The 13,932-nt window shown below is 36.5% G+C and overlaps 1 protein-coding gene across 3 annotated transcripts in view; it reads right to left on the bottom strand.

The window, feature by feature from the left end:
* Positions 1-393: 393 nt before the first annotated feature.
* The window catches only part of LOC133217306 (peptide-N(4)-(N-acetyl-beta-glucosaminyl)asparagine amidase-like), a 452,245-nt gene continuing 438,706 nt past the window's right edge, over positions 394-13,932 (bottom strand). For 2 of the 3 annotated variants that reach the window (XM_061362664.1, XM_061362665.1), the window contains 2 exons: positions 2,089-2,266; positions 394-1,586 (listed from right to left, as the gene is read on the bottom strand). In XM_061362664.1, coding sequence (XP_061218648.1) covers positions 1,411-1,586; positions 2,089-2,266 — 354 coding nt within the window. In that variant the 3' untranslated portion in view covers positions 394-1,410. Of the gene's footprint in view, positions 1,587-2,088; positions 2,267-5,652; positions 5,842-6,508; positions 6,674-10,224; positions 10,336-10,517; positions 10,664-11,084; positions 11,207-11,933; positions 12,157-13,932 lie in introns of all 3 variants that reach the window. The other variant, XM_061362666.1, reaches the window with a different exon arrangement.

Below are 13,932 nucleotides of genomic sequence, written 5' to 3'. Positions count from 1 at the left end.
GTCCCTGCCCATTGCAGGGGGGTTGGAACTGGGTGATCTTAAGGTCCTTTCTGACCCTAACCATTCTATGATTCTATGTCTGTGGCATAATTTTGATGCCTGTGCTCACTGTGCCTATGGAGTTTCCTAATAAAATCTGAATAGTTTAATATCTGCTTAGATTTGTTGAAAAGTCAACAAACATTTCAACTATTTTAAACAATTATTTCAAGTCAATACAGAGGTGGGGAAGGGTCAGAAAGAGGAACAAAAAGGTATAAACACACTTCTTGAGAATGTAATCTAATTGTCACTTATTTTAAAATAAAACTATAGTTTGAATTTTCCTCAAATTCTCTGATAAAGATTACCTAATCTGAATGTTCATTCCATACTTTATTCACAGCACTGCTCCATCTGACATCTGAATGGCAGTTTTTATTAGGCTCAATGAAAAGAAATTTAAACACTGCAGTAACAAACAGAAAAATTGCATAGAGTGTTACACCAGATTTGGGAAGAATATTCAAAGTAACTCAAGACAATAGCTTGAAAAGTGATTTCAACCTACATGCTTAATAAAAAAATCTTAAAAAGTAGGCAGATCTGCATTTCTATCATTAAAAAGTACTTATAACGAATAATCTATTTTTCATAGAAAGAAATTCTGACAGGTTTAGTCTCAATTTCCTATCACAGACCATGTCATTTTTAGGTACATAATAAACACTTCTTTCAAACTTAGTTTATTTTCCTAGCATATTGCTATACTTCCAAATATTTCTAGGTACTAAATGCAACTTTAATACTTACATAAGTATTAAAGGTATATAAGGTATATAAGACAATTTCAAGATTGCTTCCAAATTTAACTTTATTTCAGCCCCTATGATTATTACACAAATTAATATTTTTCTTTTAAACTGTCTAAGTCTTCTATTATTCTTTAAAATATTTTAAAATCATCACAAGCACCCGCTGTAATTGGAAAATTGAATTAAAATTGTTTTTCCAAGGAGATTATATATTAAAAAGAAAAAAACAACTCCCCTCAAACTAAAAAATACCCCAGCAAGCCAGTCTCAAATCTCCAAATTGAAATAAATTATAATTGCTCTGTAATCATGTTTTGCTTCCTGAAAACATGTTTCCTTTTCATTATAAAGTTTAAGGAAAGGCATTTAATGGTTCAATCTCTTAATTCTGGTGTTGTTTGGTTTTAAAGCAAAGAGGTTTTCATTGTGATGTTTACCTATTCATGTTGGTGAAATGGAAGTTTCAAGTGCAGTTTCAAGTTGGTTAAACGGGAGCAGTGAAACAGAAAATATCTGCCAGGAGGATGAACAAGAACTGACAACCAAATCTTCGTATGTTGTGTCCATGGTATAAGGACTTCAAGGAATTCAAAGGGCATTTCTTCATTTCAGGTTCTCAGAGGTCACTGAGTTTTATAATCATCTCTAAGCAATTTTCTCCACCTCCTGTTAAGCTCTCTCTAAATAGCTGTGTGTGTTGCCATGCAGCTTCACCATTCCCTCCATCTAGAACTGCTTCCAATGTAACTTCTGTTGCACCAGAAAAATCTGAGTAGGAGCAAAGATTTTTATCTATTGGAGGAAAAGATAAGTAATTCAGTCAGCCACTGCTCCAGGCAGCATAAAATGCTAGAATACATGTTAAAAAGGGTAAGTTGTAATGAAACATTAAGGATCTCAGTTGGAACCACACAAATTCATCTGCCAGTCAGTGGCAGGAAAAAACACAACTGCAAATTTTCAGTTATTATTTGCCTAGTGCTTATGCTCAGAGGACTCAGTCAAGACTGAAGATGCCTCATATATAAGCATCTATCCTTTCTCGTAAAACACATAAATATCTTCTATTCACTACGTTCTTGCTAACCATGCCCTTTTGCAGATAGGGCTGTGTATATGAATAAAACCGGGGTTTGTACCAGGTTTCATTAAATACACTGTATTTTCTTGACCTTCCTAAGAAGTTGGGAAAATCAAAATGCATTTGAATTTCATTTTTACATTTGCGCAGTGCTCTCTCCATTTAAACACCTTTGCTGAATGATCTAATTCACTATTTAAATTCCACACTTACCTCCTATCAGTTCAATTTCAGCCATTGGAGAGGAAAGCCTCCACTTTATTCTTCCACTCTGAAATGTCTGACTGCTTGTCCTCACTGAAATGTTATCTATTTTTAGATTGACTGACTTGCACTCAAACTTCCAGCTGATGGAAGCAGAGGATGACCGCTCTTTTCGGGCTAAATAAACCTAAATGGAAAGAAGACATAGTCAGCATGTCAAAAGTTAAGATGACCAACACACATCTAATTAATTGTTGTGATAAGAACATAATATCTTAAGATAACACACTTTGATTCTTTATCAAGCCTCTGAACCTTTAAAACTGTACATAGCACAATTTTGTGCATTATCTCATTCTGAATCCTTAAGTCTACTCCACAGTTAGGTAATTGTACATGCTTACAGTCCTTCACTAGGAAACATTAACCTATTTCGACATGTTTGGTAAAGTTTAAGCCACAAAAATACCTGAGCTTATTATTAAAAAGTAACAACAAACAAAAGCCAACAAAATGCCCAACGACAAACTTCTTTTTTTTTTATATAAATGCACAAGCGCACACACTTTGGTTGATCATTTTGGTTCATCAGTATTGCTGACGAAAAAAACCTGCAATCAATATTTAACATTCTTCAGATGAGGCTGCTCGCTTCACACTGCTTCTCCTGGGACTTGACAAGCCCTGCTTAAAGCCAATCATACATGCTAGCTATACATATAAATCTTATATTAACGTTATGTAAACTTCTAATGATAGGCATAACTTAAGGTAGTCCCAATGCTGTTCTAAGCTTCACTTAGCTGAACAGTCAAGTGCACATGCTAATGTTCATTAAAGTTACAATGAACCCTTCACAAGAATTTTGTAATAAGCATCTAACGGTCCTTACAAGTCTAGCAACTATTATCAGTAAACCAAGACAACAGACATCACAGATTAAGGAGTCGAAATTGACACAATCCTTTCAGAATCCTTAATTAAGAAAACTCAAAGTCCTGTCATGCCCACGCTTCTGATTAATGCCATACTGAATGGACTTAGACAGGTCTTTAATCTGGGAAGTACATCCCTGAATAAAACGATAATAAAACACAGTAGTGTGTTTTACTAAATATCCCAGCCTTATATAGAAATGCCACTGACATACTATAAAACAGAATTTTAGTGTTACTATGCACCAGGCTTTAAGATAATAATTCTCACACTACAGAAAGCTGAAAAAACCCAGAAGTGTGAGGCTACTACACTGAACATCACCTTCAAAGAGGAAATACAACAATTTAACTTGCTTTCATGTGAATATAATGTTAATGCTCAGAAAGTGCTTATGTCCAAGCAAAATTTTTTAAGTACTTTACTAATTCTAGCAAGAGAATCTCTTGATCAGCTTCTACTGAACTGCAGTATTTGAGTAGAGAAGCTAAAACCCTCCATTAATTATTACTTTGTTGAGGTGCACTAAATATAGGCTTTTAGGGATAAAAACTGAAACACTAGCTTGTCTCATCTTCCATTATAGTATCCAACCATTTAACCAGAGAAACAGAAGTTAAAGTTTCCTATTGTGCCTTTTTGATGTCCTCTAACTTTCACACCTGGCTACTCTTTTTCCAGTAATATTTGAAAAAAGTCTGAATTCAGGGGAAGAAAAACTCTACTGGAACAGTTCTTATGAAAAACAAGCTTTTAGAAACGCATGCATTTCAGATCTACAGGTTCTTACACTCTCATTATCACCTACTGTAGTTTGCTTAGTTTGCTTGTTTGAGCCCTGGACACCAAATTCTCTCTGGGTAATCTGATTAAATTTGTGGTTTATATCTGTTTCAGTTGTGTAATGAAGTCAAGTGACACTGAATCACAAGAAAATACACAAATACGATGGAGATGGCTACCACTGTCCAAAATGATTGCCTATCTGAATTGTATTGATCAACAACATTGCAAAGACAGAATATATAACTGATTGGATTTTTTGTGTTACTCCTGACCTAATACCTATAGTCACATTTACAGTGGCTTTTAGATTTAAATTTCTTTCCATTCATCTCATACTAAATTATAAACAAAACACGACAATATTGGCTTGTTTCTTGAACAGCTTTTAAATCAAATTCCAAATCCGTACCTTCCGCGTTTACTAGAGATGTTACAAAAGAAAAGACAAACCCCAAACAACCTTTCCCTCTGCTGTCTTCATAATACAAACAAACCCCAACAAGAAGTCATTTTAGGTTCATACACAGACATTACGCAGGACGCTCTTCCTGTTGAACAATCAAGGAGCCTGAGATATACCTGGATCTGTAGCTCCTAGTTCCTCAAGGCCACTCTCTCATTCTTTACCTAGAATGATTGAGGTGCAAGGCAAATACAAAATAAGGGCAAAGCTGTTTTGTATGGACTTATGCATTGGACCCTCCCTGTTTTATCTGATTTGTAGAGCTGAACAGAAGAGCAGACCAACAGTAACTGGCTTACTGCAAACACTTCTGCTTGTTGCAAAAATCAGCATAACTGATCACTGGAGTCTTGATGATATAATGTGCTACCAGATTTTCAGCAGATCCTAGGGAAACAGAGAACAGTTGTCCCTCATTCTGAGTTTTTCTTACTTCTCTTTTTCTATTAGCCTACTCTGTTGTAATATCTTTTGTATTAGTCTCTAGTCTTCTTCCTTATTCCTTCCCTTTAATGCAAGATAACCTATCCAATTTATTCCCCCATTGCATTTTGCAGAGTAGTTATACGTAGAACCCAGCACAGTAAACCTCAGAAGACAATTACATACTCAACTCCAACTTTATCAATGGGAAGCAAACCACTGCCTAAACTAGAAGAATGTTTGGCCAGAGACCTTTCAGACTAGTAAAACAACAGGGGACCAAACTAGTAACATGCTATAGCTCCTGACAGGAACACTCAGTTCCACAGTTGATAGCTGTTGCAGGAAAAGTTGTTTGCTAAGTAAATGACCCTTCCCCATCTTAGAGGCATCAGTTCTCTTCTTGGATTTAGAGCATATGACTATTTGGCTGCTCAGTGTCCTGTCAGATTGGAATGAGTCTGGGCAGGGTATATGATAATCTAGGTAACAGACAGGATTTTGCCTTGCGGGTGAAACTGTAATATTTAGGTACGACAATTTCTTCCTTCAGCTGTGTATCAAAGAGTTAGGATACCCTATAAAGCTGTTCTCCAAAACAACAAAAGCAAAAAATAATCCTTTTCAGGCGGAAGTACTGCTTTTCAAGAAAACAGTATTTGTGCATTTACCCTAAGGCATAAGAAGGAAGCCATTTCTTTAAATCTGGTGCTTTAGCAAGGATTTTACCTATCTGCAAGGAATTTGATTGTCCTTTCTGAAAGACTAGCTAGATTCATTTCAATTTATTTATATCAGGTAAGATCCAGCAATCTTACCTGAAGCTTAACCATTTACTAACATCAGCTGAATTCTATGGGCACCAAGAGAGGTTTTGATTCCAAACACCAAAAAGGGTTTTCTATTTATTGGAGTTATCATACTTTTATGGTAGATTTTACACTTTTAATAATTGTTAACCTTACCATTTTCCAATCTGTTTCAACCTTTCTCCAGATAGACTCTGCCTTCCAAACACCTGCTTCCCAGCCACTTATTTTTTCATTATTACTGGAAACCCGTGTATAACTATCTTCTACTATATTGTAGGTGAGGTGGAAAAGTTTAGATGTCTTCTCTTTTTCAGAGGGAATAAAAATTACTTCTTTTCTTTTCTGAAAAATTAAAAAATACAAGCACTGTCATTCCCCAATACATTTCAGTCAGAATATGTTAAACAGAATGCCTTGGCTTCCCAATTCAATTTTACTGCCAACTGAAAAATAAGTCATTTTTAAGAAAGGTCACGGACAAAAATATTTCTGCAAACAGAAGAACAGAAGTTTTAAAATAGTTTCCTACATTATACCTGAATCTTTTTTGGGGGGGGGGGGGGGGGAACAGAGATTTTGTTTTTAAAATTTTCATTCAATTGCTTTTAGAAGTAAATTATTAACAAAATAACATAAAAATAGCAAATTTGAGAGATTAGCATGTCAGGAATAGAAAATCCATGTTGAGTATACTTCTTGTACAATCATGAATAACAAATGTAATTTGTGACTATCATATAGCATGCTTGTATATGACAGCTTACAAATCGACTTCAAAACACTGAAGGTAGAAACTTGAGAAGCAATGGACCACCATCAATCCTCAGAAATTACTTGTGGACCTCTACTGAATTCACATCAAACTTGCACCTAATGTTTTTCCAAGTTTCACTGTCTGAACTAAATCTGTAGGCTGCCTACCATGCAGCGATATTCTTCTGCAGACCACAGTCCTAGAACCTCTAGTTATGTACCTCTGAGATAAGTCACCAATGCAAAAGTTAAATACCTCTGGACCAATTTCACCTCTAGCTACTCGCCAAGCCATTGAACCTGATGTCCTTCCACCATATTCTCCGGGTTTAGGCGTTTTAGGAGAAATGAATTCAACAAGCTCCACAATTGTTCTTTCCAAGAGCTCTTTTCTTCTATTTTCAGACAAAGACTGTTGTCTCTGAAAATACGTTTAAGAAACAAAGTAAAAAATTCAGAAAAATGGTATTTGTAATTCTGCTCTACAGTGACACCAACAGGGAAAAGAAGAATTGAAAAAACAGACTAACATCTAAAGTCAAGACTGACTGTTAGAAACACTAATCTTGGAAACAATCTTATACCATGTGTGCCAGTATAAATCAGTCATAACTGCATGTGAACTTGCATACACTAACGATATAGCTTTCTTTTAAAATAAGGTTTGTGCTATATTTTTAATACATTTGCTTAGATGATAAAACACTTCCACAGCATATTTCATAGCTATTCATATGCATTCTGTACCATAGCTGCTCTTGGTATTATTTAGGGAAAGTGAAAGCAAGCATAATTTTGGAGTCAAACTTCTCTAAGGTGGAATGATTTGATTTGCAACAGTCTTGGTTTTGTGGTTAAGCCCAAATAAATGATTCAGTTGGTCTCTGAAACAGTTATTTCACAGTGACTGATTTCATCATAACCTATGACATTAATATTTTTGCAGGTATCAGAAACATGAGAAAAATGTGTCACCTGCACTTCCAGGTAAATCAGTGGAAAAGAGAAAGAATTACATAACATGCTTTCTTTGCCCACATGAATTAAACTATGGGCATTTTTTGGTACGCAACTTAAAAAATTCGCTGAGAGCCTGGGGGTTTGTCTCCATCATTTTCACATCAAATATACACAGCTGATACATGAAGCATTTTGCTTGAACTGTGGGTAGTTTTTCCAACTCTGTGTGGGTTCAATACTGAGTACACAAGTGATTACACATCTTTTTCTTTTTTTTCCCGCTTTGGTGATTGCCCAAGGCATGCACACTCAGCCTGAAACTTCAGGCCAGTAAGTATTCCAATTATCCCAAAAGCAGTCCTGACCCCAGAAAGTTTTTCTATTAGGGATCAGAAAAGAGGCATTTGAAGGGTTTGCAAGCAACAATGTGGAACTGGATACAGGAAAAGTACATACAGAGAAGTTATGAGAAACAGCTCCAGCTGAACAAATTCCGGCTGCCAAATACCAGTTACAACACAGCAAGGGGGTAATGCACCTCTGTGTTGCTGGATGACAAGCACTGACTCCAGCAATTTCTCATGGAATACCAGGCCTTCCTGAATCTAACACCTGCATGGGCACTTTGGATACCCACATGCAGTACTACATATTTCACTCCAGATCAAAGGAAGTCTGATATGGATATGGAAGTTTGATATTGTCCTTAAGGTAACGATACTAATCTACAATTTTCTTTGAGCTGCTTTGATATAGGGAAACCCAGTGTCAGGGGTCATCACACCAAAATTAGTGAGTGATGGCAGTCTGAGACTTGGTTGCCTTTGCTCTGCAAGCTGTTGTAACAGTATCTGAAGAAACCAGTTGTTAAAGAAGAGCGCTTCAACACAAAAAGGGTGCTTCAGAAAACATGCCTCTTTCATATGATAAAAAAAAGTAATAAGTTCCTCAACTGTAAAGTGTACAAGCATGCTAAGTTTTGTAATCTCCCCACACCCAGTAGACTCTTGCATATTAAATACTAGCAGCATGTAACACACACTCCACAAAGATCAACACTGCTGTGCTGGGAAAACCTGTAACTACATTTCCTACAAATGACATTGTTATAAAGGATCCATGTACTGAAATGGATTCCAAGAATGCCACTATCAACTGCCATAGCTCAAACTTCCTGCTTTTGTTTTTTATTAAGGTATTACCCTCTACATACATGCTCAGGCCCCACCTTCCTTTGGCAGGCAAAGGGAACAGGAAGGAAGAGGAATTGTGAACTGCAGCTTTAAAATTAGTTCTGCATCACATGCAAGTTACACTACTGATGTGTCCTGAAGAATCATGTGCTTTCAAGGGGATTGATAACCCATGGTTTAACTGGACCCACTTCTGGGTAAGCAACAGATAAGTTGAGGAAATTGAATTTTAAACCTTTATACAAGCAATACTGGTTCATCTCACATCAATCACCATGAAATGGCTGCAATTTAACCCAAATTCTGTTTGAAAAGTGCTCACGTCAGCACAGGAGCTGCACAGTCCTATAAAGCACATAGAATGGAGTAAGAAACAGTCCAATAGACCAACATGCAGCACCATCTGTTGGAGATGGCAATGTACTTTTTTACTGGAGTTCTCCAAACTCCTGTAAGTGAAACATATCATGATCCTACAGTGATACCATATCAAGGTGAGAATGAGGTCAGGCAAGCCAGCCCATAACTAGTTGCATATACTTTCCCGATTCCACCTGTGTTGTCAAAGTTATTTTTCAGCTTACTAGTGCCATATTTTGAGTTTTCTTTCCCTATGGACACCCAGTGGAGAAGAGTCTGGTGACTGTCACCAGCAGATCAGAAGAAAGGCCCTTGAGGTCAGTTTTGTAGCCAGCAAGGGTACAATGAATGCCTGAAGAGGATGGCATTAAATTTCTGTAACCCTGCACAAAACAGATGCATTCTTTAACTTGAATTTCTGATCCTCTATCTCCTTGTTTTGCTACTCTGGCCAGCCTTCTTAGAGCTCCACTCTGCTGTGACTCTAACTAATACTTCACTTCACTGTTGATAAAATTTCAACCTCTGGCCTCAAAGATGAGGCAGGCTCAGTTTTTTACACCCTTACTGTTAGGCTGTAACCCTCAGGCCAGCAGGCCTCTAAAGAAGGCATAATCCTTTTATTAAGCCATCAGCTGTATGCTACCACTGGAACTAAAGTTTGCACAGGAATTAGCCCTGAAAGGAAGTGGGACAAAAATGGAACTTCACAGGTGGCTCAAGGTTTTGTGGTTTTCTAGTATTTCAAATCAAGAAAAGTTCATGCTGTCCCAAGTAGGGAGTAGAAAATCTTAGTAGAGAGGTGCTGTATGCACTCGACTTCCGTGACTATGACATGCTGGTGCAAACAGCTCTGTGTATTCATGCCTAATGTCCCCAGAACAGTATATGAGGATCTAGACCAAAGCTCTGCTGATGGAATCAATGCTTCTTGAAAGTCTTAGAAGCAGCCTGTGAATCATTCCTCCTGCTTCCTAGACCTTCTAAGAAGTCATGGAAAACAAAGTAGGGCTACGTTTCTTGTAACTATAAATACTATCGCTTTCAAGTTAAAGCATTACTGATGCGGAAAATGCTCAGCTGCCCTCAAGGAGTCCACACAGTTGCAAAGCAGTTGTAGTTTACCCACAACATGTGCTGATGAACAAGTCTACTCTAAAGACATCAAGAAAAAATATATAAACACAATATATATTTTACATATACACACACATTTGACTATATAAAAGATAATCCTCTTACATACTGTTCTTCATCTTATTTCACAGAAGTTCAGCACTGTGACTGATTCTTAGGTATTCAGTGTAAAATGAGGTCTGTATAGTTATCAGCATTTTATATTCCACAGTGCAGACATTCCTCTGAGGTTACCAAATACATTTCTTTGTTCAAGGACTTTGCATTCTGAAGAGAGGATTAGGTTTCACTTAAAGAAACCCATTTAAGAAAAGCAACATACCGTTCTATTCAGTGCATTAATTGTTTCACGTAGAGTAGCTTCACTAAGGGCTGCCCTTCTAGAGAGTACTTCTTCATGTTTACAGCTGTATCTCCAGGTGACATCAACAACCTGAAGCACAAGTTGAAGAAAATAAAGCAACCAAAAATTCTCACATATCTTTGCTTCATTTAAAGAGGCCAGCTAATCGAAGTATGGTTTTCTGTAATAATTCTGGAAATCACACTAAGATGGAATACATCACACCTTTGCTTCAGGGCAAGCTTGTTTATTATTGGTATTATTACTCCTACCTCATCTTTGGAGAATGCAAATATGTAGGAAAGCTTCTTTCCCCACCCAGTTTCATAGAGAAGGGGCTTATCACAGACATTTTCACAGGGATCACAGTGAAGCCATCTTTTCTGAGCTGAAGAATATACTTCAGTCCACACATGATCTATATAACAAGGGACAAGAATAAGCAACAAATTATAAGGACAGGTCCTCCCTTCTAATACTGTAGAATATTTTAACATTTCCTGATTTATTAAATGAAGAAACAGGTGAAATAACATGTTTTCTGTTCATCTACATTCAGAATTAAAGTTACCAGAACTTTCTCTAAGGATCATAGTCTCTTAGATTTAACTAAAGATTGCATTATTCTGAAGTTAATCATCTAACCTTACTTGCAGAACTGTATTTCAATCTCATCAGGCAGGACAGGAAATTGAATTTATATTGTCTTTGTTAGCTGAACGGCAGCTCGTAACTCTATATGCTGCCTGATGGCTTAATATAATCTGAGAACCATAAAATACATAACCTCATTTTGCATAGGTTTTTATTAACAATAAAGTGTTCTAAAATACCGATACCTGTACAGTCCCAGACGTATCTAGCTTCAAACCCTGCAGCTCTGCAACATAGTGTAAAACAGTTAGCCCACTCGCCACAGCGTCCACATCTGGTTTCCAGAAGTTTTTCAGGGTGGTTGTACCTACAGGAGAAAACCAAAACCAAACCAAACCAACTGAAAATATATTCCACCTTTCCAAATCTATACATCATGACTGCCCTTATTTGTGATTATTTAAACAGATTTCAGTGCCATTCAGTCCACAAAAGAAAACAGAAATGATTGCTGTATTGCACAAAACCAGTGTGAGCAGAATGCTATTTCTAGTTTGACTCACATGACGCCATCACATGTTTCTGGCAACATTGAAATGAATTTGGGTTTTCAGTTTTCAAAACTGACTTAGACTTGCATGCTGGTCCTTTTGATAGTTAGCAAAAATATAAAAGAATGTGTATTTGCCCTTTTGCTACAGACTCAGCGTAAGATGTGCATTACCCTTTATGATTTCCATAGAAGTAAAAGTGTTCGCTGAAAGCACAAAACCCTACCTACATATTATGCCAATATCAATGCATTTTGTTTAGAAGATGTACGTTATCAAATTAGCAAAAAAGAAGAAATTCAGAAAAGTATTCAGAACAAGGCCATGTAAAAAAAAGCAATTTAAAAATCTCTAATCTTACAATGCAATTGCTGGTTCATCTACCATCCTATTATGTTACTTCAAATGGCTTCTCTGATCTTTCAATCAACAACTTACTACTTGTTTACAAAACACACAAATGGAAAGCTGTTTCCTGAAAGACAAAAAAAACCCCAACAACAAAAAAAAAAAAAAAGACAAAACAGACCTTTGTACACTCACCTTGGGAATCTATTACACAACTGACACTGGCTGCAGTAATGATTTTCCACTCTACTGGCATTCCACCTTAGCTCATCGTCAATAGGCAACAGGTAGTCACTTTTAGGCTCTGTCTGCCCACCACACCTGCTGCAGGGAAGATTATTTACCCAGCGAAAAAAGTTATTCTTAAACCAGTCCAAGAGCTCCAACAGTAAGAAATCCTCTTCATTCACATGCGCACCTGTAAAGTTTACACAACACATAGGTAGGGGAAAATAATTTGGTTGAACTTTCCAGTACCTATATAAATCACCACCTCTAGGCCTTTATTATATTTTAAAGTCTCATTATTAAAAAAAGCTTCATACGTTACTTAAGGATAGACACAAAAAAAATTTAATCTAAATTGGCAAAACTGAGTAGCATCAAACTCTATAAAGAACAAAAAATTGCACTCTTACACACTAGAGCTAGACTGAGAGTAAGAAATTGCTCAGAAAAAACAAGTTAGACACACATTGAAGCCTACTGAAGTTCCTCATGCCCCCAGCCTTCCACAGTTTTCTTCTCCTAAATATTCTTTCCCTCTTCTTGGCTATTAAACTAGAAATAACAATCACTTTGATTTCATAATCCCAAAGAACCAGACACTGGCAGCAGTCTAAGACGGCCAGGTGTAATTATGATCAGACTTTCTACAAACACAGTTTAATTACTGTTCACATGGTATGTTCTACAGGTTGTGTTTGTTAATGAGGTTAGCAAATAAAGACCTTTGTCATCTTACCCCAGCTAGAACATGATGTGTTTATTTTTCTACTCTAGCCAATTTCACCACACTAAACTCTTCTGACCCATTTTCCTGGGTTCACAACAGTGTTAGAATCTACTCACACACTGTCACTATTCCACCACCTGGAAATAACTCCACTTTACCTAGTTACCAAATCTAATAACATATTAACATACTTAATTAAAATTTAAAAATCCAGTCTCTCAAAAGAGATCCTTCTAATTCCTTAGTCTTTAAATGTATAATCTGCTTCAATGTCCAGATACTCTTCCTTCTTAGATTCATAAACATTCAAATAAGTCCTCCTATTAACTCCATTATCTAGGTCAGCCTGCAATCATAGATATTTATACCTAGTTATTTTATGTACTACAGTTTGCTTGTTAGTCACAGTGCAGTCAGGTCTGACTAATAAATACAAAGATACAAAAAAGAATTTATAAAAACGCTGTTAAAAGGAAATTGAAACAACATGCAAAAAATTTGTGCACTAGCTCCTTTTTCAGGATGGCAAAGAGAGGAGGTAAGATGCATGTTTCACTTATTTAAGCTCTTCCTCAGAAGCTAAAGTAGTCTTTGGTACAAAAGACTGTGAGGGCCTGAACTCTATTAAACACATATTGCCAAGACCATGAAGTGCATGAGAAAAGATCATCTATTAATCAGAGCAAGAACACCTGAGATTTAATTGTAGTAAAAGTTCCATTTTTATTTATTACACATGGAAAACATTTGTACTGGAACACTCAGGTTGTTATTGCTTACAAAGTTAATTATTTAAACTTCCTGCTAAAAACTGAGTAAGAAGATTTCAAACAGGCTATATAATCTTCTTGGATAGCATTCAAATCAGAACCTATTTATGAAAACATGACTGCTATCATATGAATATTCTTCTCTTGGTTTGCAAAATAAATCCTTCATGAAAACACTGCACAGAAAGAATGTCAAATTAGTTTATTTGAACAGAAAATGCTGGCTGGAACACACAGCTGTATTTGACAGCATAATCCATCTTTCTAATGGGAAGTGGTAAAAGGAAACAGTTAAAACAAATTGTACTTCTGATCAGATGACAATAATCTTCCTGACACAGTCTCTATGATCCAAAAACGCCTTTTATGTGTTGTAAGGGAAGTCCTAAAAGCAAGTGCCACCTAGCATTAAGCAGTTATTCCCACAGGTGACAGTCTTACTACAGCAGTACAGGTAAGTCAAAGAAGC

This window comes from Neopsephotus bourkii, unplaced genomic scaffold, assembly GCF_033783945.1.
Source record: "Neopsephotus bourkii isolate Nb327-2 ecotype Australia unplaced genomic scaffold, CSIRO-AGI_Nbou_v1 NB_1132, whole genome shotgun sequence".
Taxonomy (NCBI): Eukaryota; Metazoa; Chordata; class Aves; order Psittaciformes; family Psittacidae; genus Neopsephotus; species Neopsephotus bourkii.
This window is presented reverse-complemented; position numbering and strand designations above follow the sequence as displayed.